General features: G+C 42.2%; 1 protein-coding gene across 4 annotated transcripts in view; it reads left to right on the top strand.

Annotated features, from left to right (window-relative positions):
- Positions 1–24391, top strand: part of CEP89 (centrosomal protein 89) — a 491071-nt gene extending 466680 nt beyond the window's left edge. For all 4 annotated transcript variants that reach the window (XM_029608396.1, XM_029608398.1, XM_029608395.1 and 1 more), the window contains one exon: positions 21551–24391. In XM_029608396.1, coding sequence (XP_029464256.1) covers positions 21551–21755 — 205 coding nt within the window. In that variant the 3' untranslated portion in view covers positions 21756–24391. The remainder of the gene's footprint in view (positions 1–21550) is intronic.
- Positions 24392–26516: the final 2125 nt, after the last annotated feature.

Here is a 26516-nt window from a genome sequence, read left to right on the forward strand (position 1 = left end):
TAATTTTGCTTGAATTTTCACTAATTTTTACATCATGTTCTTGGGACATCTTGTCCAATTTCCCAGACATTGAGTTCAGGTGCCTCGTTAGCCCTTGAAAACGTGGGCCATATGAGGCTACTAATTCCCAAAGAGACTCAAGGGTTACCGGGCCTTCCCTGATTAGTTCAGAAGCTGCAGCTCCTCCTTGTACCCCAACCAGATCTTCTCCTTCTTTACTTTCTCCCAAATGCTGCATTTCTAAACTTCCATGCTCACTAGATAAACCCAGTTCCTGACTCAATGGGACGGATTTTCAGAGCCCTGCTCGCGTAAATCCGCCCAAAACCGGGCGGATTTACGCAAGCAGGGCCCTGCGCGCCGGGAAGCCTATTTTACATAGGCCTCCCGGCGCGCGCAGAACCCCGGGACTCGCGTAAGTCCCGGGGTTTTCGGAGTGGGCGTGTCGGGAGGCGTGTCGGGGGCGGGGCCGGAGCGCGCGGCGTTGCGGGGGCGTGTCGGCAGCGTTTTGGGGGCGGGTACGGGGGCGTGGCTACGGCCCGGGGGCGTGGCCGCGCCCTCCGTACCCGCCCCCAGGTCGCGGCCCTGCGCGCAGGAGGCCCGCTGGCGCGCGGGGATTTACGCCTCCCTCCGGGAGGCGTAAATCCCCCGACAAAGGTAGGATGGGGGTTTAGACAGGGCCGGGCGGGTGGGTTAGGTAGGGGAAGGGAGGGGAAGGTGAGGGGAGGGCAAAGGAAAGTTCCCTTCTAGGCCGCTCCGATTTCGGAGCGGCCTAGGAGGGAACGGGGGTAGGCTGCGCGGCTCGGCGCGCGCAGGCTATACGAAATCGATAGCCTTGCGCGCGCCGATCCAGGATTTTAGTAGATACGCGCGACTACGCGCGTATCTACTAAAATCCAGCGTACTTTTGTTTGCGCCTGGAGCGCAAACAAAAGTAGGCTGTTCGCGCTCGTCTGAAAATCTACCCCAATGTGTCCACTCCCTCCAATTTGTTCACTGGACTCACCGGTACTGTGTTCAAATTGGTGGTCACAAAAGGTGGAGACTGACCTGGAGCAATTGGAATCCTCAGATCTGGAGGGCTTAATGTTGTTTCCCCAGGCGATCGCAATGCTCCCAACAGTGCTTCGTCAACGGGGATTTTAGCTCCTCCTTCATGATAAATCGCAGTAAGTTCGGGGATAGTCTTTTGCCCGGGTGGTAGAGAGGGTGTTGAGGGATACACCCTCACCCGACCTTTCCTCTTTGGGGGCATTGATGTTAGCCACCCATTGAGATCTTCAGGCAAGCCAAACCTCTGTTACAGTGTGACTTATATATTTGTATGTTCTCCTCTATGGCAGCTGGGTGGTTCAGACTCTTTCCGCCTACTCCGTCTATTCCGGACTAAGCCGGACAAAGCCGCGCGCCGGCGGCGGTGGTGCGCCGCTCTCGCGCCTCTTTTATGGCGCGTGGGCCCCTCCTGATGACGTTATCAGGGCGAAACGGAGGAAGTAGAGATGGTATCGCTTTAGGGAGAATCTCACCCAGAGTCTTAGTCCAGTTCCAACTGCAGTGAAACACCGCTCTCGCGCCTCTTTTATGGCGCGTAGGCCCCTCCTGATGACGTTATCGGGGCGAAACGGAGGAAGTAGAGATGGTATCGCTTTAGGGAGAATCTCACCCAGAGTCTTAGTCCAGTTCCAACTGCAGTGAAACACCGCTCTCGCGCCTCTTTTATGGCGCGTGGGCCCCTCCTGATGACGTTATCGGGGCGAAATGGAGGAAGTAGAGATGGTATCGCTTTAGGGAGAATCTCACCCAGAGTCTTAGTCCAGTTCCAACTGCCGTGGTTAGTGCATTTAATGAAACTGTGTTTAAAAAAGGATTGAATATGTTCTTGGAGGAGAAGTCCATTACCTGCTATTAATTAAGTTGACTTATGGCCTGGACTGGAACACAAAGGCAAAGTCACTACACCAACAGTGTTGACCCGATTGCCAAAGCAGGGATCGGGGGTTTGAGCCCTGCCTTATCTATGGAGCCTTAATGATGTCATCAACATGCGCCTCCCAGGGTTTTCCCGTGCTGCTCCCTTTAAAAGGAGAGAGGTCGGCTGCGCGCGCGTCTAGGGGTAGGGCCAAGCCGGCCGAGGATGAGGAGCCCCGACGGGAGCTCCGCTGTGAGGCCTGTAGGTACAGAGACGCCAAGGGAGGCTGTAGTGAGTGACGGGGGCGCCAGGGGTTCGCGGCAGTGGGTAAACCAGCGCTTGTGGAAGGTAATGCCAGGTGAGCAGGCCCGGTTGCGGCACCCACGCTACTGGGACGCACAACATGATGCACAATGATTTGGGTTATCAATGCCACTATTGTCAATATTAAAAGATGTGGCTTTTCTTTATGTTTTCCTCTTCTTTTTTTTTTATATTGCAAACTTAGAGGTGAATTTTAAAAGCGTGACGTGCGTATTAATTAGGGGATGCGCAAAGAAGTTTTGGCTTCTGCGCTCCGAGCCAATTTTAAAAGCTGAGATATGCGCGCATCTCCCGCAGCGCTCACATCTTGAAAGTTTTCAAAGTGGGGCAAGGTCTGGGCAGGTCATATGCGTGAACCAAAAATGTGCGCATAAATATGCAACGTGGTGTGTTCCGAGGCCCCCGCTGTATAACTTTACTTCTTCTATACATGCCGTGTAAGTTAAAATTTAAGAAACCTAGGTAGATCTAGAGGGTTTTAAGGGTCCAGGCTTACTGTGGTGAGTGAAAGCTATTAAACTTAAAGGGGGACTGGAGGACCTCTCTCTTAATTGGGAGATCTGGAGATGAACTGGTAAAACTGGGAATGGCGTCGGCATGCAGGATTTGAGCGCACATGCGCACGCCCATTCAAAATTTGTTGTGCATGTGCACACAGCCAGACTATTTTATAACATGCACACATATGTGCGCGTATGTGGCCGTGAACCCTGGGCGCAGGCTGATGTACACGTGCAAATGTGTGCACATGCACCAGTTGGAAAGTTACCATCTTGGCTTATATTTATTGCTTTATTTCTCTTGCTTAGATTTGCTTGAAAACATGCTCTTTTAATTATTGGTATGTGGGGGGAGTGATGGGAAGTTAGATATATGTGTGGGGGGGGGGAAGGGGGGTAATGGATAAAACTGGGTAGTTAGCATGCTTATTGCCTCATGGAAAAGAAGAACTTTTTGTATATATTGAGGATTTACACTGACATTTAATTTACAAAATGCCACCAAAAGGAATGTGACTCCTTAGCCAATAGATGTTTAACCAGGCTGTAAGCCCTGTGTAGTTAGCTCTTATACAGTATTTATACAGTAGAAAACTCTCCAAGAGCTGCTGTCATTGGAGACGTAATAGCTTCACTTTGGATGAAATTAATGTTATTGAGGTATTTTCTGGCAGCTTTGTAAGCCTAAATACAAAATGTGTGAAGTACATTTAACAGACAAGATAATGACCCATTTTCTATAATACGTTTTCCCTGTACGACACTACCTCTTAGAATTGATCAGGAGTGCGTCCGTTTGATGTAGGATATATTACAAATTATTAAACTAGTTTTACAAGCTTAAGAAACATTAATGATGAATGTTTAAGGAGCAAGGTTTTGAATGTGATTTAGAGTAAGTGAACAATGGAAAGATGCCCAAATTGAAGTATGCCAGATTAAAAAAAAAAAAAAAAAAAAGATACATACTGTATTCTTCTGAAGTTATAGCCATGAAATGAAACTCTAAAACATCTGTCTGGTTTATATAAATAAAGCGCTCATGGCAGCACCTGCTGGTCAGCCAAAGAGCAGTATCAGCAGAATAAGTTCTTGGAGGAGAAGTCCATTACCTGCTATTAATTAAGTTGACTTAGAAAATAGCCACTGCTATTACTAGCAATGGTAACATGGAATAGACTTAGTTTTTGGGTACTTGCCAGGTTCTTATGACCTGGATTGGCCACTGTTGGAAAGAGGATGCTGGGCTTGATGGACCCTTGGTCTGACCCAGTATGGCATGTTGTATGTTCTTACTGAGTTAAAAGGAATATTGCTATGAAAGACATAATTAAATGCAATGCACAAAACAAAAATAAAATTGGGGATTTGCATATTTCCATCAGGTGATCTTTTTTTTTTTTTTAAAGAGAGTAAATTTGTGTTTTGCCCATGGAAATGTCTTGTTATAAAATTGCCCATCTGTTATATATGTGTGTCCTGCATGCACATTATTTATTATTATTATTTATTTGTTTTCCTATACCAATGTTCATTGGATATATCACACCAGTTTACATTGGAAACAGGAGTCTGTTAGAGTGGACTTCTTGTTTTACAATGGAACATTGTGTCGTTTACGAGTAAACACTTTTAACATTTTACATTTTTAGCATTTCACATTGAAATTTGTGTCATTTTACATTGAACATTTTGCATTGTATTTTTACATTGAACATTATACATGGAACATTTTAAATTGAACATTGAACTTTTACATTTAATTTTTTGACCTGTTGTATTATGACATGTTGTATTGGGCTTTGTGACATTATGTAGTGGCTTTATGACATTTTGTAGTGGGGCTTTACATCAATTTGTGTTGGGATTATGCGGATTTGAAGTGGGTGTTGAGTGAGGAGGTTTACTGGGGCTGAGCAGAGGCGTTCCTGAGGGGCAGAATTAGGGAGGAGTTTGGACTTAAGGACATATTTTGGATTTTCAGATGTAAGCACATAAATTTCCTCCAGGTTTCTATAGACAAATTAGCAGGTATAAATGTGTATTGTTAGTTTTGGCGGGGTAGTTTTCAAAGCGACCATATGCATGTAAATTCACTTTAAAAATTGCTGTAACGTGTATTTATTTCTTGGATTACCCATGTTTTTGAATAAGAAATTTAGCCAAAGAAGGGTACAAAATATTACAGTGATAACATACAGTTAAAGGCCTGTAGGTGTAGTGGTTTAACTATTCTAATCTGAAGGAGAAAGTGGATAGTAAGGACTAAATTTGAAATAGATCAAACAATAGGACTAAACTTAAAAAAAATATGCAAATTCTCATACAGCATCTCAGTAAAATACATAACATCTTATGCAGTTTCTCAGTAACAAATCTAACATCTCAACAAAACAATAGACTGTAGCAGGATGTTGCGCCAGGCAGTTTGTAGCAATCAGTTTCACTATAATGCATGTAGATTTCAAACTCCTTTTCAGGGTGGAGGTAATTAAGGGGTTGCATTAAAGGCCTGGCAGAAGAGCCAGGCTTTTCCTTTCTTCTTGAAGTGGGAGTAGTCCTGTGTTTTGCAGAGCTGTTCTGGGAGAGTTCCACAGGGCAAGTGCTCTCCCCTGAAAGCTCATCAGTAGGTATCCATTGTTTTAATTTCTTTTGTCACTGGTGTTATGGAGGCACCAGAGATGCTAGAGGTCTGGAGGGCTTGTAAAAACACAGCCATTCGTTCAGGTGACTAGCTCCATTTCCTGTCATGGGCTTGTAGATCATTGTCAGGGTTTTGGATTTGGTTCTAAAGGGGATTGGTAACCAGTGTAGTTTTTGTAGGACAGGTGTGATGTGATCATGTGGCTTGCATCCCTCTATCAATACTGCAAAGGAATTTTGTATTAGCTGGAGTTTGTGAAGGACCTTACTTGTTAATCCCTTATACAGTGTATTCCAATAGGCCAAACATGTAGTTACCGTTGCATGGACAATTGTGACTAGGTTCTTTTTCTCAATGAGAGAGTGGAGTCTTCAAAATCAGGCCGATTCAGAACAGATCGCGGAAGAACGGGTGTTCCATGTTGAGTGCCTGCTCTCCCAACGCGCACCCAGCCACGTCTCCTGGACGTGCAATCCTATATTTAAATGAGGGGTCGTGCTAAAAGAAACACAGAAACATAGAAATGACAGCAGAAAAAGACCAATCAGCCCATCTAATCTGCCCAGCAAGCTTCCACACTTATTTTCCCATACTTATCTGTTTCACCAACCACCAACTTCAGGGCTCTTGTTGGTAACTGTTTGATTCAAATTTCCTGCCATCCCCTGCCATTGGTGCAGAGAGTAATGTTGGAGTTGCATCAAAGGTGAGCATAAGGCTTATGGTTAAGGGTTGTAACCACCACATCAAGCAAGTTACCCCGATGCTTGTTTACCCAGATTGCACAGATTGATGCCTTGTTGGATGATGTCTGAATGTAAATCCTGTTTCCTCACTTCCCCCTACCGTTGAAGCAGATGCTTTCAAAGTGATGTATCAGGCTTAATTGGCTTAGGGTATTAACCGTCGTAATAAGCAGCTACCCCCACGATTATTTGTTTACCCAGATTATGAAATCCAGTCCTTGTTGGTTGTTGCTTGAATGTCAATCCTGTTTTCTTCATTTCCCCCTGCCGTAGAAGCAGAGAGCAACGCTGTATATGCAAAGTGATGTATCAGGCTTAATTGGTTTAGGGTAATAACAGCCGTAATAAGCAAGCTACCCACATTCTTATTTGTTTACCCAGATTGTGAAGTTCAGTCCTTTTTGGTTGTTATCTAAATGCAAATCCTCTTTTCCACATTTCCCTTTGCTGTTGAAGCAGAGAGCAATGTTGGGGTTGCATTAATCGTGCAAGGGATTTTTTGAGTAAGGGTAGTAATCACCAGGTAGTAGTTAACATTCCAGGAAGCCATCCCCATGGCTCAACTCTTCATTCCCATTCTCTAGCCCTTATGGATCCACAGTGTTTATCCCATGCCGCTTTGAAATCTTTCACAGTTTTAGTCTTCACCAGTTCCTCCGGAAGGGCATTCCAGGCATCCCTCACTCTCTCCGTGAAGAAATATTTCCTGACATTGGTTCTGAGTCTTCCTCCCTGGAACTTCAAATCGTGACCCCTAGTTCTACTGATTTTTTTTCCATTATAAACGGTTTATTGTTGACCATGAATCATTAAAACCTTTCAAGTATCTGAAAGTCTGTATCATATCACCTCTGCTCCTCCTCTCCTCCAGGGTATACATATTTAGGTTCTTTAATCTCTCCTCATAAGTCATTTTATGAAGACCATCCACCTTTTTGGTCGCCCTTCTCTGGACCGCCTCCTCTGTCTCTGTCCCTGTCCCTTTGGAGATACGGTCTCCAGAACTGAACAGAGTACTCCAGGTGGGGCCTCACCAAGGCCCTGTATAAGGGGATCATCACTTCCTTTCTCTTACTAGATATTCCTCTCTCTATGCACCCCAGCATTCTTCTGGCTTTAGCTATTGCCTTGTCACATTGTTTTGCCGACTTCAGATCGTTAGACACTATCCCCTAAGGTCTCGCTCCTGCTCCGTGCACATCAGTCCTTCACCTCCCATCAAATACAATTCTTTCGATTTCCACTCCCCATATGCATGACTCTGCACTTCTTGGGGAGGACTTGGAGTGACTAGTCAAGAATATTGGGGATCCTAAACTCCCAAAGGCTCCTGAAGGATAAGCCACATTCTTTCTCCAGGTGTAATCAGTCAAGGTCAGTTCCAGGACTCTAGACCAGGGCTTCCCAAGCCTGTCTTGGGGACCCCACAGCAAGCTGTGTTTTTAGTATATTCACAATGAATATATATGAAATAAATTTGCATATACTGGCTCTACATGATATGCAAACTTATCTCTTGCTTATTCATTGTTGTTATCCTGAAAACCTGACTGGCTGTGAGATCCCCAGAACAGGTTTGTAAAACCCTGCTATAGGTCAGGAAGGCAATCCCTTCTCTTATTCTTTTCAGAGCTCTCAGGGTTGTAAAGGAAAAAGCCAGTCCTTTTGCAGTTTCAGAAAGCAAAAGTCAGAGTCAGCCTCTGCTGGCTTCACTTGGACCTCTCAGTGAAGATCAGTGGACCATTTTCTAATGATGCCTTAGATGGTCACTTTCAGCAGCTTCACCAGGAATGGACCTGAATAACCTCAGATCAGTGGATCCTAGATGTAATCCGTTTTGGTTACACTCTCGAACTTCATGCACCCATCCCTATCACTTTTTTAGTCTCTCCATGCCTGCTGGTCACCAAGCAAAAGGTGGTGCACGATACTCTTCTGCAGCTTCAGATGTTGAAGGAGGTTGTTTAGAAGTTGCTATTCAATTTATTTTGTGGTTCCCCAGGAGGATGCATTTTCAGACCAATTCTAGATCTGAAATGGGTGAATGACCATCTCAAAATTTTTTATTTCAGGGTGGAGATGTTGCGCTCAGTTCTCATGGTGGTATGTCATGGCAAGTACCTTGCCTCTCTGGATCTATCGGAAGCAAACTTCCATATTCTCATCAGGCAGAAGGATGAGAGATATCTCCTGTTTTGTGTTCTGCAGGAACATTTTCAGTTCCCTTTGGACTGATGACAGCGTTACAGACTTTCACAAAGGGTAATGGTAGTGGCGGCGTTTTTTGTGCAGAGAAGGAATCTTGGTGTATCCCTATCTGGATGATTGGCTAATCAGAGCACAAGCTTATCAAAAAGATGTACAGGCATCCCTCAGAGTGGTTCAGGGTTTAGAAAGCTTGGATTGGATTATCTATTTTGCAAAGAGCAAACTTACTCCTTCTCAGGTCCTGGATTACCTGGTGATGTGTTTCATCACAGAGCTGGCTCATGTATACTTGAAATCGGAGCAGATGGACAACTTTTTAAAATATCCAGTTACGTAGTAGGACAGAAGGCCAGATAACTTTAAACCTAATTGGCCGTATTCAAAAGCTGGCCTGTTAGGTTTAAGGTTATCCAGCTAAATTAGCCAGATATCTTTAATCAGTGACATTCAGTAGGATGTTTATCCTGCTAAATATCTTGGATAAGTTATCTGACTAATTTTAGCCAGGTAACTTCTCCACTCATCAGCTAACTGAATATGGACCTCGTTATATATGCTGATAGTTTTCATAAGGCTTGGGAGAATTTGATATATAGTTTTGCTTGCTGCTTTATCGCATCTCTTCTCATAGTAACACTGCTTAGGGCCTGACTATCATTACCAGTGCTTCTGCTGACAATAGCTGGCGCCTGGGACTCTGAACCAAAAATGCCACTTGGGTGAAGGGCTCTGCAACAGAAATGTAGCTTTGATAAAAATTTTCGTGGGTGAGGGGAAAGAAGGATACAAAGATTATGATTTGAAGGTGTGTGCAATAGATGGAGAATGGAGGCCCAGGCTACAGGGTTAGCATATTTTCTAGCCAGTTGGAGTGTCAATTAACTTAATATTGGCCTTGATGATAAAGAATACCATTTCTAATTGGGAAGAAAAATTAATCTCTCATTCATATGCTCTTAGCAGTTTGCCTTTAGAAAGGCATATTAAAGTCCATTCTATTAGGGCCGTGATGATAAAGGTTAGAGATCTAAGGTCTACTTCCTTAGGAAGTAATTTTCAAAGGATTTAAATGCATAAAACTGGGTTTTATGTGCATAAATGGACTCTGGAAATTTTCTACTTTTACGCTTGTACCTCTTTTAACATCTTTTCTTTGGTTGCATGTTGATGTGAAGGAATGCGGCCGTATAGTGAGAGCTCTCCGGGGGCCTTCCCATGACTTTTATAATCTAGTCTCCAAAATAATTTTTCCCTGCCGCCATTTACCACTGTCGCTCCTCACCCGAGTGCTGCTTCCCGAGCGCTCTGGGCGTGATTTCACCGCTCCTATCGACAATATGTCGACGCAGACAGCTAAGAAGGAGAGAGAGAAATCTTCCATGTTGGAGCCTGGGGGAGAGGAAGATGACACAATGGCTAACACATCGGAGCCATCGGGCTCCACTTCTGCGGTGGCGACAGCAGTGATCGCAGCCCTGGAGGGCCGTTTTAATGCCCTTTCCAAGCAAATAGAAGGGATGGATGCTAAGCTTACCAACTATGGCCAGCACATCCAGGAAGCTGAGCAATGGGTCTCTGATGTGGAGGATAAAGTGCTGCACCTAGAAGCTGAGTTACAAAGCCTGCATAAAATCCACATTCTTCTTCTTAATAAAACGGGCGACTTAGAAAATTGTTCTTGGAGGAATAATCTTTGGTTGAGAGTATTCCTGATTCCACCTTGGGGACAAAGTTGGAAGAGTGGCTTGTCTCTTCACTGGGCCTTTCTAGAGTTCATGGGCCCCTTCGGATAGAAATGGTTCATCGGTTGGGATTACTTTCCCAGAACCAGAATCAACCATGCGTTGTTATCCTCCGAGTTTTGAACTTTGTAAGATGCAGCCTCTTCTTTATGACGGTAATACGTTTTTAATATTTCAGGATTACTCTCAGGCAGTGGCAGAAAAGCATAAATCTTTCTCCTCGGTGTGTGCACAACTGATTCAGAAGAAACTGAGGATGACACTGCTATTCCCTGCTAAACTTAAAGTGATCCATCAGGAGAAGGCTTTATACTTTGAAACGGCAGCAGCAACACAATACCTATATTCATTGGATAATTCTTGATAGTGGTCTGTGCTTTGATTATTTTTTCTCTCTTTCTCTCTCCATTTTTGACTGGAGTACACGTATGTTTATTGACTATGGGAGGCCCCCATGGCTATACACATGATGACCTGTATCCCGGATGGGCTAGTGGGACGGTATGCGGCTTGCAGTGAACTTTTGGTTCATTTTACATTTTTTTCAAAAAATGTTGTGTCCTTTCTGGGTTTGGCTTGGATGGAGGGGAAGGGTGCCTACCCTATGGGTGTTGTTAAGTGGCATTTTTTTTTTCTATCCTGTATTTTGCTACTGGGTGATCAGCTATGGATCCCACTTTAGATTTACTATCACATTCTTAGACCCTTTGGGGGGGAGATCCTGACTGGGAGATCTCTTCCTATTTGAGTTAATCCTGTACACTCTTTTCCTGTTATTCTCTACCATTTTGTCCCCTGGGTAAAAAGCTGAAATGTATATCTTAGAATGTTTGTGGAATAGGCTCCATAGTGAAACATTACAAGCTATTACAGGCCATGAACCACTTGCATGCAGATGTTGCTATGCTATAGGAAATACATCTTATAGATTCTGAGCATGATAAATTAGATGGATAATGTTTTTTATGCTTCTGCTACCTGTCATAGAGCAGGGGTGGCTATTCTTCTTCATAAATCCTTGCACTTTCAGCTCCTCAAAATGATCAAGGATGATGAAGGGTAGATACGTTTTTGTGGAGGGTTTATTTGGGTGGAAACTCTTACTGGATAACATTTATGCTCCTAATACTTATTCCAAGAATTATTTTTTTTTAAAGTTGTTGCAATTGTCTCACAATACTCTCATGTCCCGATTCTCCTGGGGGATGACTTTAATGTGGTGGTGGATCCTTCCCTAGATCGGATGCTGACTAAACCATTGATGAGACTAGATTCAAGATGGGGCATACCCTGTCTGTGTGACCAGCTCTCTTTAGTGGATGTGTGGAGATTTCTCCATCCCCTTGACTTAGATTTCACTCACTTTTCTAGAGCACATGATACTAAATCCGGGTTAGACTATTTGCTTTTATCTAAGACATTCTTTTCTAAAGTGGTACGGGCTGAGATAGGCCCATTTGAAATTTCTGATCATGCCCCTGTGTGGCTTTAGTTAGAAGGCCTTATGGATACTATCCCACCTGGTCCTTGGAGATTCCCATCCTTTTTATATCATGATTCATTTTTTTCTAGCTATTTGTTACAGAAACGGAAGGAGTTTGAACGCTTTAATGAAGCACACAAACAAGACTCATTATTATACTGGGAAAGTTATTGCCTATACTGCCCAACAGCAAAAGTTAAGGTCTAAGGAAATCCTTGGTTTGGAGAAACATGTACAAATTGAAAGGAGACAGTTTGCCTCTGAACCCACTCCTGACAATAAATTGAGGTTCATCAGTACACAAATTGCTTTAAATACTTGATTTATCAGCAAATGAAAAACAGCCTGCTTTACTACAAATATAAATTTTTTCTTTATGGAAATAAAACTGAGATGTTGACTAATGCGGTGCACCACTGGTGTGGTAAGACATATGTAGTGGCTATGCAAACGAGGGATGGAGATATTGTTAGGGATAATACTCAGATTGGGAGTATCTTTGTAAATTATTAGTGGATTGGCCATTGTTGGAAACAGGATGCTGGGCTTGATGGACCCTTGGTCTGACCCAGTATGGCATATTCTTATGTTCTCTATGCTCCTGAGCTCGCTGATTTACTAGAAGTTGATAAATATTTAAGGGATATTACATTGTCTCAACTGCGGGATCAGGATCTAATTGCTCTCGCTAATGGAACTATACTCCCTTATTTGAATCTCTCTGTTACACAAGGCTCCAGGACCTGATGGCATGACCAGTGAATTTTATTAACTTCTGATTGATCAGTTCTGTCTCCTCTTGGGGAAAATGTTTGATGCCTTGCTGGAAAAGGGGGAGTTCTACTGCGGTACTAATTTGGCGAACATTGTGGTTTTACCTAAGCGGGATCCCTTATTACCTAGTTCATATAGACCAATCTCTGTATTAAATTTGGATATTAAATTGTTGGCTAAGAATAATCTTGGCGGATCATGTAGCCAAAATCCTACCCACCTTGGTATCCCCAGAACAAGTTGGATTTACTAAAGGACGGTACGTGTCTGCTAATATTAGGAAAGTGTTAGCATCCATGGAACATTCCATGCATCATTCTCTGAATTCCCTTCTCATTAGTTTTGATGCCGAAAAGGCATTTGACAGGGTTAACTGGGAGTATCTCTTTGCAGTCCTCTCGACCTATGACTTTCAAGGGCCATTTTTACAATATACATGTATATTATATAATAACCCTAGGGCAAGAATTTTGGTCAATGGGGGATCTACGGAGACTTTTCACTTATATCAAGGATCTAGATAGGGATGCCCACTATCTCCTATGTTATTTGTGCTCTCACTGGACCCTTTTATACGGAAGATCTTATGTGATGACAGGCTTGATGGCATTTGTATTGTACTTTTAAGATTGCTGCCTTTTCAAATGACCTCCTTTTACACCTTGCTAGATCACATGTCACTTTCTGTTTTGTTGTATGAGTTGGCTCTTTATGGAAAGCACACTGGGCTGCGGCTGAATTTAGATAAATCAGAAGTGATGGTGATTGGCAGCTGGGGCTTCAGTGATTGGAGAGGTGAGTTTCCCTTAGCCTGGGCTCCTCACCATATCAAATATTTGGGTATCTGGCTTACATCTCTTGCATTCATTTAACATGGCTAAAGTACATCTCTTGCATTCATTTAACATGGCTAAAGTACATGCCTCAACAAAAGATGCTTTGCGAAAGTGGAACTCTTTATATTTTTCTCTGGGGGGTAGTAGTAACTTATTTAAGATGACCATTTTTCCCAAATGGCCATATGGACTATATCTGGTGTTAAGTTCTAATGATGTGAATCTTTTGCAGCGTGAACTACGTTTCTTTCTCTGGAAGGGAGGTAAGGCTAGAGTGCCCTTATCTCAATGAGTTTGGGAAGACAAGGAGGGATGGGTCTTCCAGATATGAGGATATCATTGTGCGAATTTAAAACACATGGGGGACTGGCTTATGGACACTTCCTTTTACTCTGAAATTCAGTATGAATCTATTACGCAGCCCTTAAAGCTTCGTTTTGTGCTACATGCTGCTCTCTCCCAATTGCCGCCCTATTTGAGAAAACATGTTTTGATAACTCCTGCCCATAAAACTTGGCAATGGACTTCCAAATTTTTTTACATAAATCTGTCTCCCCTTTTCTTCCAATAGTGGGTAATCTTAATTTTCAGCTGGGGGTGGACAGATGCATATTCAAGGATTGGGCCTCTAGAGCAGGGGTCAGGAACCTTTTTGGCTGAGAGAGCCATAAACGCCAAATATTTTAAAATGTAATTCCGTGAGAGCCATACAATATGTTTAAAACTAAATACAAGTAAATGTGTGCATTTTATGTAAGATCACACTTTTAAAGTACCATAAGTCTCTGAAAATATTACACCAGGCCTTAAGACACCAATACATCTCCTATTAGGAAAACGGACCAAGTCAGGCTGCTATAGAGTCCTACACAGAAACTACACGCCAGCAGAAAACCTCACCTGAATCACGTGCTGTCCCTCACCTAACATAGAATAAAGAGACCAAAACGCAGAACAAGAAGCATGCAGAAAAAACTGAATTGGAAACTGCAACAAGCCAGAGTCTCTGTATGCAGTGTAACAAAGGAAAAAAGAAACATCACCCATCCTTATAAAACAAGTCAAGAAATATAAAATCATCAGCAGTAAAACTGTACTAACAAAAAGAACATATTTCGAAACAGCTGATGGGTGGAATATCCAACAATTAAAAACTCATATAAAACATTTCCAGATACCAACAAAATATTTCAAAATAGCAGACACAAAGACCCAGTAATGAAAAATAATAAGGATACAAAAATTTTTTTGCTCTGCATACCTGGGAACGTTTGATATCCAGGTGTCCTGAGATTGTTCTGAATTAGCAGGAGGCGGGGTGGTTTGCTTGGAACTTTCTCCTCTCTCAGTCACATACCAGCGCTCTCACACTGGCTCTCAATGACACACCTATACACACATGCTCTCAGTACTCACATATACACATGTTTTTTCTCTCTCACTTATATAGGCTCTTAATTATGCATTTACACACATGCTGTCTATCTTTTCACGCTTACACACAGACACACAGGCTTTCAATCACATAAATACATGCTGTCTTTTTCTCTCACACACAGACTCTCATTTACATGCTTACAAACATGTCCTCTCTTTCTCTCATTTACACACAGGCTCTCAATCACATACTCACATGCTCCCTCACCTAAATCAGCTCTCAATCACACACAGACACACATGATCTCTCTCTCTCATTTAAACAAAGGCTCTCAATCACATACTCACATGCTCCCTCACCTAAATCAGCTCTCAATCACACACAGACACACATGGTCTCTCTCTCTCATTTAAACACAGGCTCTCAATCACATACTCACATGCTCCCTCACCTAAATCAGCTCTCAATCACACACAGACACACATGGTCTCTCTCTCTTATTTAAACACAGGCTCTCAATCACATACTCACATGCTCCATCACCTAAACCAGCTCTCAATCACACACAGACACACATGATCTCTCTCTTACTTATACACACAGGCTCTTAATCATACATACACATGATTTCTCTCACACACAAAGGATCTCAATCATACACACATACTCTTTCACACAAACAGGTTTTCAATCACAAACTTACACATACAGGTTCCCAATGGTAAACTTACATTCATGCTCTCTCTCTCTCTCACAGGCAGGCTCTCAATCACAGACATACTCTCTTTCACATATACAGGCTCTCAATCATTCACATACATGCAATCTCTCACTCACACACACACACCCACTCACTCACACAGCCCCCCCGCGGCCCAGAAGAGGAAGAGGAGAGTATCGGGTGCCTGCGCGGCAAGAAGAGGCCACGCTAGTGCGCTCGGCATCGGCCCGAAGAAAAGAAGGCTGCAGCGCGGCTCGGAGGAAAATGAAGAGGTTCAGCCGCGGCCGATGGGACTCCGCCTCCGCGAGGGCTGAAAATGAAGAGGTTAGCGTTGGGAGGAGGCTGCTGCTGCCGCCGCGAGTTCCCAGGGTGGGGGTGGGGGAGAGAGAGAGAGTGAATGAGAGTGAATGAGCGAGCAAACACATGCTTGCTCGCTCATTCACTCTCTCTCTCCCCCACCCCGGGAACTCGCGGCGGCAGCAGCAGCCTCCTCCCAACACTAACCTCTTCATTTTCAGCCCTCGCGGAGGCGGAGTCCCATCGGCCGCGGCTGAACCTCTTCATTTTCCTCCGAGCCGCGCTGCAGTCTTCTTTTCTTCGGGCCGATGCCGAGCGCACTAGCGTGGCCTCTTCTTGCCGCGCAGGCACCCGATACGCTCCACTTCCTCTTCCGGGCCGCGGGGGGGGGGGGGGGGCAGGAAAAAGAGCACGCCGGTGCCGCTGACTCCTGCTGTCCTGCCGCGTTCCGCCCGGGCTGACAGCATTTTAAGCCCGGGCGGAGGAGGACTGGGGAGCAGCTGGGTCAGCGGGAAAGTGTGGTGATACTTGTCTGCGAGCCAGATGCAGCCCTCAAAAGAGCCATATCTGGCTCGCGAGCCATGGGTTCCCGACCCCTGCTCTAGAGGTTTCTCATTTTTCAGATGATGATGGGAAACTGTTCCCCCATCACATTTTACAAAAGCTGGGGGACTACCCAGTGGATGTTTATAGTTACTTGCAGTTGCGCCATTATGTAACAATGCTTCTTTCCAATTTACTTGCTGAACTGGGATGGGAATTGTTACAGGATTGGTTTGACTTAGAGGACCCAAATAGGCACTCCTTGTCCTTTTTTTCATAAGTCTTTGCATCCTAGGCTTCCTGGGTTCTTGCTGGAGGGCTTGTGGTCTAAATGGATCCAAGAGTTGCATATACAGCTCTCTTTCTCTAGGTTTACCTCCTGTTTTAGTTTATTTCTAAAATCACGCAGAATATGAAGCTGAGAGAAGTGCAATTTAAACTTCTTGCTAGGGCTTACATTTTGCAGCGCCAGGCATAGCTAGCTGGTTTGACTGATTCTGACTTATGTTTGAAATGTATGGTGCAAGTTGGCACCTTGAGTCATTGCTTCTGGTCTTGTGTTAATATTCAGAGATTTTGGGGAAAAGTGTATCATTATGTTGAACGTGTTCTTTCTGTAAACATTGCTTACTCTGCTCTAGTCGCTGTTTTTGGATTCTTGAACCTGGAAAGGGTTGTGGTGTAGGCTCGGCACCATTTTGATACATGTCAGTAGAAAAATTTTGATACATGTCAGTAGAAAAATGTCAGTAGAAAAATTTTGATACATGTCAGTAGAAAAATATTGGCTTTCCAAGGTTTTTCTTTTGGTGAGATCTACAATTCTCCATCACTGGAGAGAAGAATCTGCCCCCCCATTATGTTCTGGAGGAACTCCATACATCATTTAATGTTGATGGAATTGATGAATGGCAAATGGGGCCTTACTGAAACAAAGCAGAAACAGACATTTGGTTACCTTATATTGACTCTTTACCTTCACTTACTTGGAGTATGATTTTGAATACTTATTGATCCATGGCTGTGAATTTGTTTGTAACCTTAATGTAGACAGGAGGGTTTGGGGGAGTGGGGGGGGAGTATGCTTACTCTGATGATCTATGTTTATATGCCTTGGGTACTCAGGAACAATTACCCAGGTATGTTTTGTCATTAAGCTTTATTGTTCAATAAACAGATTAAACATAAAATTTACTCTATAAGGCTGAATTGTCAAAAGGTTTTATGTGCAGAAGTGGACTTTTGAAAATTGCTATGGTATATGCTACTTTTATGTACGTAACTCCTTTGAAAACTACCACCTTAGAGTTTTGCAAGGTTATAACATGGAACTCTGTTCCTACATTCACTATTAGCTTGATTTGGCCTCACATCGGGGTTCCATATTTTTACTGTCTGTCCTACAAGGACTGTGCAGAATAGTGTCCACGTCTTTCCTTTTAATGTCTATTTCATTGCCTCCCAGGATTATCTTTCTGTCCCTGTCTTTTGTGTTCTATGGTTGCAAAAAAACTGTAAGGTAAAAGACATAAGAGGCACTTTTTATCAAAACAGTGTTTTATTATATATCACACCTGTTGACACAATTTAGATCTTGTTGTTCCTTTTTTTATTTGATAGTCCCATCTGTTTAGTTCATTGTAGCTGCTTGTCATCAGAAAGATGATAATTGCTTACCTATAAGTGTTACTCTTTGATAAAAGTGGTCCAATGAGCCATGCCACCCACCTACTACCCATTTGGGAGTTGTACTTGCTATAGTTCCATCAGTTATATTGTTAAATTATCTAATTAACAAAAGAGCTGCAGGTCTGGCAGTATGTGGGAAAGCCCTGCAGCACCACAAAGCTTGATAGGAAAACTCAAGAAGAATCCTCCAATTTTGCATGTAACACAGGACATCTGACCCATTGTGGCATATTCTACTATTGTCAACAGAGAACAACACTTACAAGATAGCAATTACCCTTTTCCTTAGATCATTACTTTAAAGAGAATATTGATGTTTATCTTTCACATGGCATAAACCTAATTAATAAACTTTACTCCTTTAAAAAATGAGTTTATGAGGCAGGTTGTACTAGTCTGAAGATCATTATGTAATTTGAGCATTTAAATGTGGTAACAGGCACTGCTAATCTGAATTGGATTGTTCATTTGATAAACCATGTTCAAAAGCTGTCGTCTTGTTCCAAACATCAAATCATTTAGTTTCAAAGTGAATACCACTTCGGTGGTACAGTGTTATCATTGTCGTATATTTTCTAACTTGATTGATATAGCAAAAATATTGAAAAATGCCCAAAATGTTTGCTGACTCAAGTCATAGCACAAGATTACAAATATGATTGATTTTATTTAAAAGATTTAATTACTGCACTACCATAAAAGCATTCTGGATGAGATACAATAAAAACAATTCATCAAAAGTACAAGCAGTCATAAATTATATAAAGTCAAAAATAAACAGCAAAATGACAAATAATACTTCACAATAATAAATTAAATAGTCATTAAATATAGTGTATACAGTAATAGACAATTCTCCCTCACAAATGTAAACTCACCAGAAGCTAATTAACTAAGCTCTATTTAAAAGGAGGGAGCATTGAACATCAGTCAATATGACCAGAGTTAGTAGTTTATAAATCTGTTCCCTTATCCCATCAGCCACCTTTTGGGATTCAAAAGCATCTTCCAGAACACGGCCTACTGTAGATGTATTCTTTCCATAAAAGGGAACCTTGCATGCTTCCTTTTTAAAGCTACATGCTAAATAATCAAACCGTAGGATTGCTTGCAGCATGGATATTAAATAAGTAGGATTTTTCCCATGACACTTTTCTGCCATCTTCGTTACCATGTTAGAATGCTAGATGTGGCATGCACTCTCCGTAGTGCATTTGTTGTAGAATACCATAATAATATAAATTGATAACTCTGCTAGTTCAGGTTAATTTGCTTTAATGGCATTAGGTTCAAAAGCAATGATGTGAGAAAATATGATTGCATTCTTTTAGTATTATACAATAGGATAGCAAATACCCCTCTACCTCAACATTTCTGCACACAGTTAGTGTAGCTGACAAACCATGTGATGGCTCTTAGGCCTTCAGTTGCAGGGTAGAGCTGTACTAGGTGTCAATTGGACCCAGGCCATCCTCAGCACATTAGCCCAGGCTAGAACACCAGTTGTAGCCAAACCTATGTAGGCCCTTTGGATTTTTAATTTCCCATCCTTCTCGGCTCAAGCATCCTGAAACAATGTATAGTGCATATAACATTACAACACATTCCAGCTGATGCATGATTTACCCACGATCAGTTTACAGGACACATTACTACATTGTCTAAGTATATTCTGGTTCTGAACAATCATGCACTACCTCCCTATTCATACGTGGTATTGACATGTGAACGGCGGTAGGAGCGAGTGGGTTGGGAACATATAGCCGGAGCATTAAAGAAGGAAAGGGGAAAGCAGACAATTCTCTCTTCTCCCTTATTTATTTATTTATTTAAAAACTTTTCTATACCGTTGCTAAGTTTAGATACCATCGCAACGGTTTACATGTAGGCACATATTTAATGTAGGTAAAAGTGTACTATAGTACATTCTAACATGTGCCATCAAAGGTTCGGTTACAATATATCATTAGACATAGTTATTTAGCGAAGTAGTTCATGACCAATTGTACTAAGGTACTTACACAGGTAGTTTTATCACACATAGTATTATAGTTATGCTTTATTGTGGTGTAGAGTTCATAGACTAATTTACTGTAAAGTTCTAAGTACTGTGTGTCGGTGCTTTTCTGTTTTTCCCTGAATAATTTATCTCTGTTCTCTCGTCTCTTTGTGAAATGCTTGTTTAAAAAGCTACCAACTCAAAATGACTTCCAAACAATTCTACAGGCACTAATTTTCTCCAGCATAGACTACTGCAATGCCCTTATGCTAGGACTACCTAATACAACATTAAGACCACTGCAAATACTTCAGAACACAGCAGCTAGAATACTAACCGGAAAAAGGAGGAGGAACAATATAACTGAAACCCTAGCAGAGTTACATTGGCTACCAATTGAACACAGAATTAAATACAAAACCCTATGTATCATTCACAAACTAATTTATGATGAGAAATCAGATTGGCTAAACACAGCATTACGGGTACACACCCCACACAGGAACCTCCGATCAGCAAATAAAGCACTCCTAACCATTCCATCAGTTAAAACAGCAAGACTGACCCAAGTGAGAGAGAGAGCCCTATCACTAGCAGGACCCATAATCTGGAACTCAATGCCTCCAGAGATCAGGCTACAAAGTGATCTCAAGACATTCAAGAAAAGTTTAAAAACATGGCTTTTTAAACAAGCATTTTACAAAGAGACGAGAGAATAGAGAGAAATTATTCAGGAAAAGACAGAAAGGCACCAACCCAGGGTACTTAGAACTTTATAGTAGATTAGTCTATGAACTCTACACCACTTCTAGCCCCACCCCTGACTCTAGTGTCAGATCCACAGCCAGCCAATAACAGATGCTGATAGGGCCAACTAAGGAGCACATCTTTCTCCTTCCCTTTCCAGGGGCTCTGCAGCCTCACTAGCCCCGACTGACCCAGGAATCAAATCTAGTTCTTTGACCTGGCTGTGCCCAGCACTACCACTGTGCCACCAGGGTCCAGCCATTCCATTTCTCTAGGACATATATATTTAGAGAAGTCTCTTCACCGGTATTGTGGTGTAGGCTCGGCACCATTTTGGTAGCTGTCTTCTAGACCGTCTCTGCTCTGTATATCTTTGGAGACATGACCTTCAGAACTGGATAGAGTACTGCAGTGATTTGCACAAAGTCTCCTTTTCTTGCAGGCCGATGCAATAAAGTATGCTCAGCCTAGTGCACAGCTTAACAAGCAACTGAACGTGCGAGGCTAGCACCCTATGAAATAAGGGGATTAGCACATCCAAAACGTGCATCACTAGTAGCACTCAACACATGTAAATGCCATGTAGCTGAGGCTATTAACTGTTACCTCCCCCAGTGCAGAAAATCCGCTCGGCTAATGCGGCAAATTTAATGCCAGCCCAATGGTTTACCTTAATTTTTCTGCTGGCCCTTCCCTCTTGTAAGTATATAAGGTGTCCTCTCTCAAGTGACGTTGGATCAGCCAGCTTAAGTTCTGAAGCAGCGGGATAAAACAGATGCCCGTTTTCTTAACCCATTCCCAGTCACTTCTCCAGGGCACCCATTGCTTTGGAACGCTAGAGCCGCACAGTCTCCTCTAGCATGTCCGTTTTAGCAAGTGCCTGACTTACCACATGGTTTTCTTGCATCAGCCTGCGAGTTAATTCTCTTTGTTCTTATTTGCTATTACCTTTGTTACACTGGCAACTTTGAGATCATTTGTGGTTTGGTTTTGTTTTTTTTGTTTTACAGGCAGGTGGAAGGCGAGCTTGAAATTGTTTGGGAATCTACCTCTAATGAGAACAAAAGAATGAAAGAACTTCTATATAAATCTCTGGGGAAGAACACGTGGAATAATAATTTGGAAGAAATTGCTCAGAGGGATTCAGTGCATGACTATGACTTTAACTACTGTGATGTAAAGTTTTCATCCCGTCCCGAAGCTGAAACTGAATAGGAATTCTTGAATTGATTGTATCAAGAAGATACAAGATACCAGTGATGGAACTATGCCTCACAGAACAAGAGAGGACTAGGAGCCTACCCTCTGTTTTGCTTTTGTCTACGAATGCGTGAAGCTCTTTCCACCTGGTTCAAATTCAGTTTTGAATCTAGGAATAGATAATCCATTTTTATTCAATCAGTCTACTTCATTCCAGATTGAATCTGACTTTTTTTTTTTTTTTTTATTTGAGTTGGATCAGATGTATGCAAATATTTTCAAATTCTAATCTTTTTGCAATATATATAATCCTATAGTTTAAGCATGAATTGCACAGATCATAAAGATCAGGACAAGGGAATTTGGAGCTTCAAGCTGAGCTGTGAGTGGCTAGATTTATCAGAGTTGATATATCCAATCTGAGACGCCGCCATTACTAATTCAAGCCATATTATCTAGACTTGTCTCGTTTGGATGAGTTTGCCCAGGAGTCCTATTTTGGACTCCTGAGCAAACAAGTAGAATAAATCAGTATCAGTTTTATACACAAATGGTTTATTTTTGGGATTCAAAAATAATGTATTTCTTTAGTTAATGAATATAATGAAAATGCTGAAAAAATGCTATTTTTGTAGATAAATTACATTTCTATAAATCTGGGGTTGTGTTTAACAAATTCCCTCATGCACTGAACAGTCCTGTAACTTGTATATACAGTAAATGTCATCTTGCTACTGTTCTGCAAAGAACCGGTTTATTTTTTTCATATTCATTTCAGTCTTGTTGAATAAATAGAGGGATTAATGTTGCAGTGATCAGAATCAGTATGGTGCATAAGGCTTTGTTCCATATCATCTGATGTAAATTGTTAATGTACTGAAAAATTGAATTTTGAAATTGAATTATTTCAATTAATTAGTTGATGGCTAAATTTCATACTCATACATATGTAGATGTGTATGTGTAGATAGATGCAATATTAATATTGCTATGACCTTTAAGGTTAGTTATCAAAGATAGACAAAAACGGCACAGGAACATTTTCTAATATAATACAATAAGATCCTTTATTTAAGTGTTTGGTTACAAATACATTCTGTTTATATATTACTGTACATTTCTCAAGTGGTTGCTTAATACACTGGAGGCATGTAACTGAAGGCTAGTATACATGCTTTCATGCCTTAATTCTGTAAACCAAAGATTTTACTCTACAGGCACCACTGAGACTTTGAGAATGTGAAAGGCTTTCATAAAAAAAAAATCCCATTACTGTAGATCGTACATCTCTAAAGATGAAAGGGCTTTGAATTTATCCCTTAAAACAGATGACATCTGAAAAGGTTAAAAAGCCAATTTCAACAGTAGTAATAAATTGCATACAACTGGAAATTTGTGAAGCAGATGTTTCATGGTTTTGTTGATTGGTCAACGTTTTCAGTCAGACACCAGCAAAATTTTAATGGCAATATTTAGTGGGCTTTAGCGGATCTCCAACTGATTGGATTTTCAGGATATCCACAAGGAATATATATGAGATATTTGCTTGTACTTTCTATCCAAATGTGTCTCATACATATTCCTTGTGGATATCCTGAAAAGCCAACTATTCAGAGGGGTCACCTCAGAACAGATATGGAAATCACAGGAACAATGGATAAAAGCTTCTGATCTTTTTCTATTTTGAGTATTTATTTAGTTATATCTAAGGCATAATGTATGCTAGTCTCTATTATGAGGACTATTTTCAAATCGATTTAAGCTGCTATTAAAAAAAAAAAGTTTTACCTGTCTTACTGTAGGATTTTTCATTCCGCTATAAATATAGCGGAATGAAGAGCCGCAGCTGGAAAAGGGGTGGGGGTGATAGTCTGCACCCCGCCACATTGTGGCGGTGCATTTTAGCCTGCCGTGGTTGTAGCCTGCAGCGCAACCGGCCCCAACATTTTTTTTTAATCCCACCCAAACCATGCCCAAACCCCCTCCCCTTATTTAAATTATATCGCCGCGATGCAGTCATTATCAGGTGCATTAGAGCGTTATCGCACGCGGTAAGACCATCGTGCACGCGATAACGACCCATCAAGTTTTGAAAATTGACCCCCTTAATCAGCTGCCTGAAAGCTCCCATCCCCGAATTTGGCAAAAGGCTGTGCACTTTTAGCTGCAGTGAGAGGAGGAGTTCGTGGGGCATGTTTAGGTGGGGAAGGAAAATTATATGCACAGATGGCATCTTCCACTTTATGCATGTACGTTTCCAGCCAAAACCTCCCACCAGAGGAAGCAGATGCAGGTGAGCACATGTGCTTTGTACCCATGGCAAAGTTTCAAGCTGAAAGCATGTGCATATTTTCACTTTGAAAATTGGTGCAAAGCCTACAGGCAAAAAAGTGCATTTGGCCTTTGCCCCAGTTTGAACTATTGGAAAATTGCCTCCATATGTCAATAAAGAGGTATCAACATACTTTATAATCCATGATTCCAGTATAATCAATGCTATTTATATTTTTCAGTTCAATTACTTGTTTCCAGTAGTAGCTGTTGCATACTCTGTGCATATTTCTCTTTGAGTCTTGACACCTGTTCAAGTGTATGCTACATTTTCTGTAGTTTTTTTTAATATATTCTACCACATCTTGATGGTTTATAGACAAAGGCTTTTTTTTTTTTTTTTTTAAATAAAGTTTTTGGTTAAAAAAAATGAACCATTTGAGCTTTGCAGATCAGAGTGAGAGGGTGGTGGACATCTGGAATAAACTTCTGGTGGAGGTTGTGGGCACCAACACTGTCAGAATTCAAGCATCCTTAAAAGGATATTAGTGGAAGAGGAAAGACCACAAATCAAATAAGACCTGTGACAGTACAGTAGGCAGGCATAGACTGGGTGAACCAAGTGGTCCTTATCTGTCAACATCTGTTTCTAATGTTCCCAAATGCATATGTTGCTGCATTGCCCTCTCCAAGCAGCATGGTCCTGTTTAAATTGATCTGCTGCATCAAGCAGGCTTCCCAACATTCATATTTCCAGTATCAGTACAGATCTGCCTTTTTCTAGGTCCATTGCCTGCTTCCATTGTTTTTATTTATTGAGCTGCAGTTCCAATCCATGTAGCCAAACTGCACTAGAATATACTTTCTTCTTGTGTTAATGTCATGGTAATCTTCAGTCTATTGTTTTTAGTGCTTTTTCTGACCTGTCTTCTCCTTTTATTTCCTATCTCTGCCAGAGATTTTCTGTTGGCCTGACATCCTCTTACATATCTGAAGTTTTAACCTACTTAGAATCTGCCCCATTTATTACTATTTATTATTGAGGTATCTTAAATCAAGGGGGTCATGGTCTGTCTTCATGGCCACTAGGGATTTTTCCCCCCCTGCTAAGATCTCTTTTATGAGATCATCTGATCATCCCCATCTTGTAAAGTTTTGAATTTTATAGAACCTGATAAAATATTGGACTAGAATGATGTCCATATAAATGGAACAATAATTCTCACAGGACAAGCAGGATGGTAGTCCTCATGTATGGGTGACGTCAGTGGACGGAGCCCTGTTACGGAAAACATTTTTGTCAAAGTTTCTATAAAGCTTTGACTGACACTGGCACATTGAGCATGCTCAGCCTGCAATTATCCTTGTGACCACAGGTGCCTCCCCTCAGTCTTCTTTTTTCCGCTCTGCAGAAAGCATAGTGGTTAGGAGCTCTGTGAGAAATTCTCACCATTTTTCCGCACGGAAACACAAACTTTTACTTCACAAACGCTTTTTCCCTGCACAGGTCTCCCTTCGCGAACATTTAATCGATGCTCTGTGAGTACTATGCCCTGCTTTTCGGTCGGTTCCTGTCACCTCACTACGGTTTCCCTGGCCTACCAACCAAATTGCGGCCTTCCCTCTCCCTATGTTTTCACAGTTAGCCCCACATAGCCTGCGAGTGTCCTTCTGTGACCCTCTGCCTGGTTGGGATAGTGGGATAGGGACTTCCACGGTTACCGTTGCCGCCAGGGCCTCTGTCGAATCCATGCCTCCATCGATTACCTCGGTACCTTCGTGCAGTCGATGCCCCCATCGCTACCATTGGTACCCCCATCCAGGCCGTCCTGCCTTCTTTGATGCCAACGATACCCTCCCTCCGCGGTCCGTCAATGCCATCGATCCCCACATCGATTCTTTCAGTGCCATGGATGTTTTCATCCATGGTGCTGATTTTTCCATAGACGTCATTGATGCCCGGGTGGATGCCATCAATGCACACCTTGGTGTCTGTCTCATAGATGCCCGGGTTGATGCCATCGATGCCGTCGTCTATTCCATCTGCCTTCGTCGATTCCATCGATGCCCAGATCTGTTCCATTGATGCCCATGTCAGTGCTATTGACGCCTCTGGCCATGCCGTCTATATCCATGCCCATGCCATCAATGCCGTTGGTGCCCGTCTCCATCCATTGATGCCGTCATAGCCCACGTCATTTTCATCGGTGTCCTCATTGTTCCTATAGATGCGGCCATCGATTAAGTCGATGCCAGTATCAATTTCCCAATGCCATCGATGTCTATTCGATTCTTTGACACATCGTTTCCATTGATATCTATGCCGATGCCGTTGGTGCCTCCGTCACTGTTATCATTGCTCTACCCGTGCCATCGACGTTTTTTCATCTATATTTTTTACAATACCCTCGAAGCCGCTTCTATGCCACCATCGATACTGACATAGCACCTACATGCAATGCTCTTGCCTAAACACAGTGCTCCATACTTTGGGTTCTTAACTAA

This window comes from Rhinatrema bivittatum, chromosome 7, assembly GCF_901001135.1.
Source record: "Rhinatrema bivittatum chromosome 7, aRhiBiv1.1, whole genome shotgun sequence".
Classification (NCBI taxonomy): Eukaryota; Metazoa; Chordata; class Amphibia; order Gymnophiona; family Rhinatrematidae; genus Rhinatrema; species Rhinatrema bivittatum.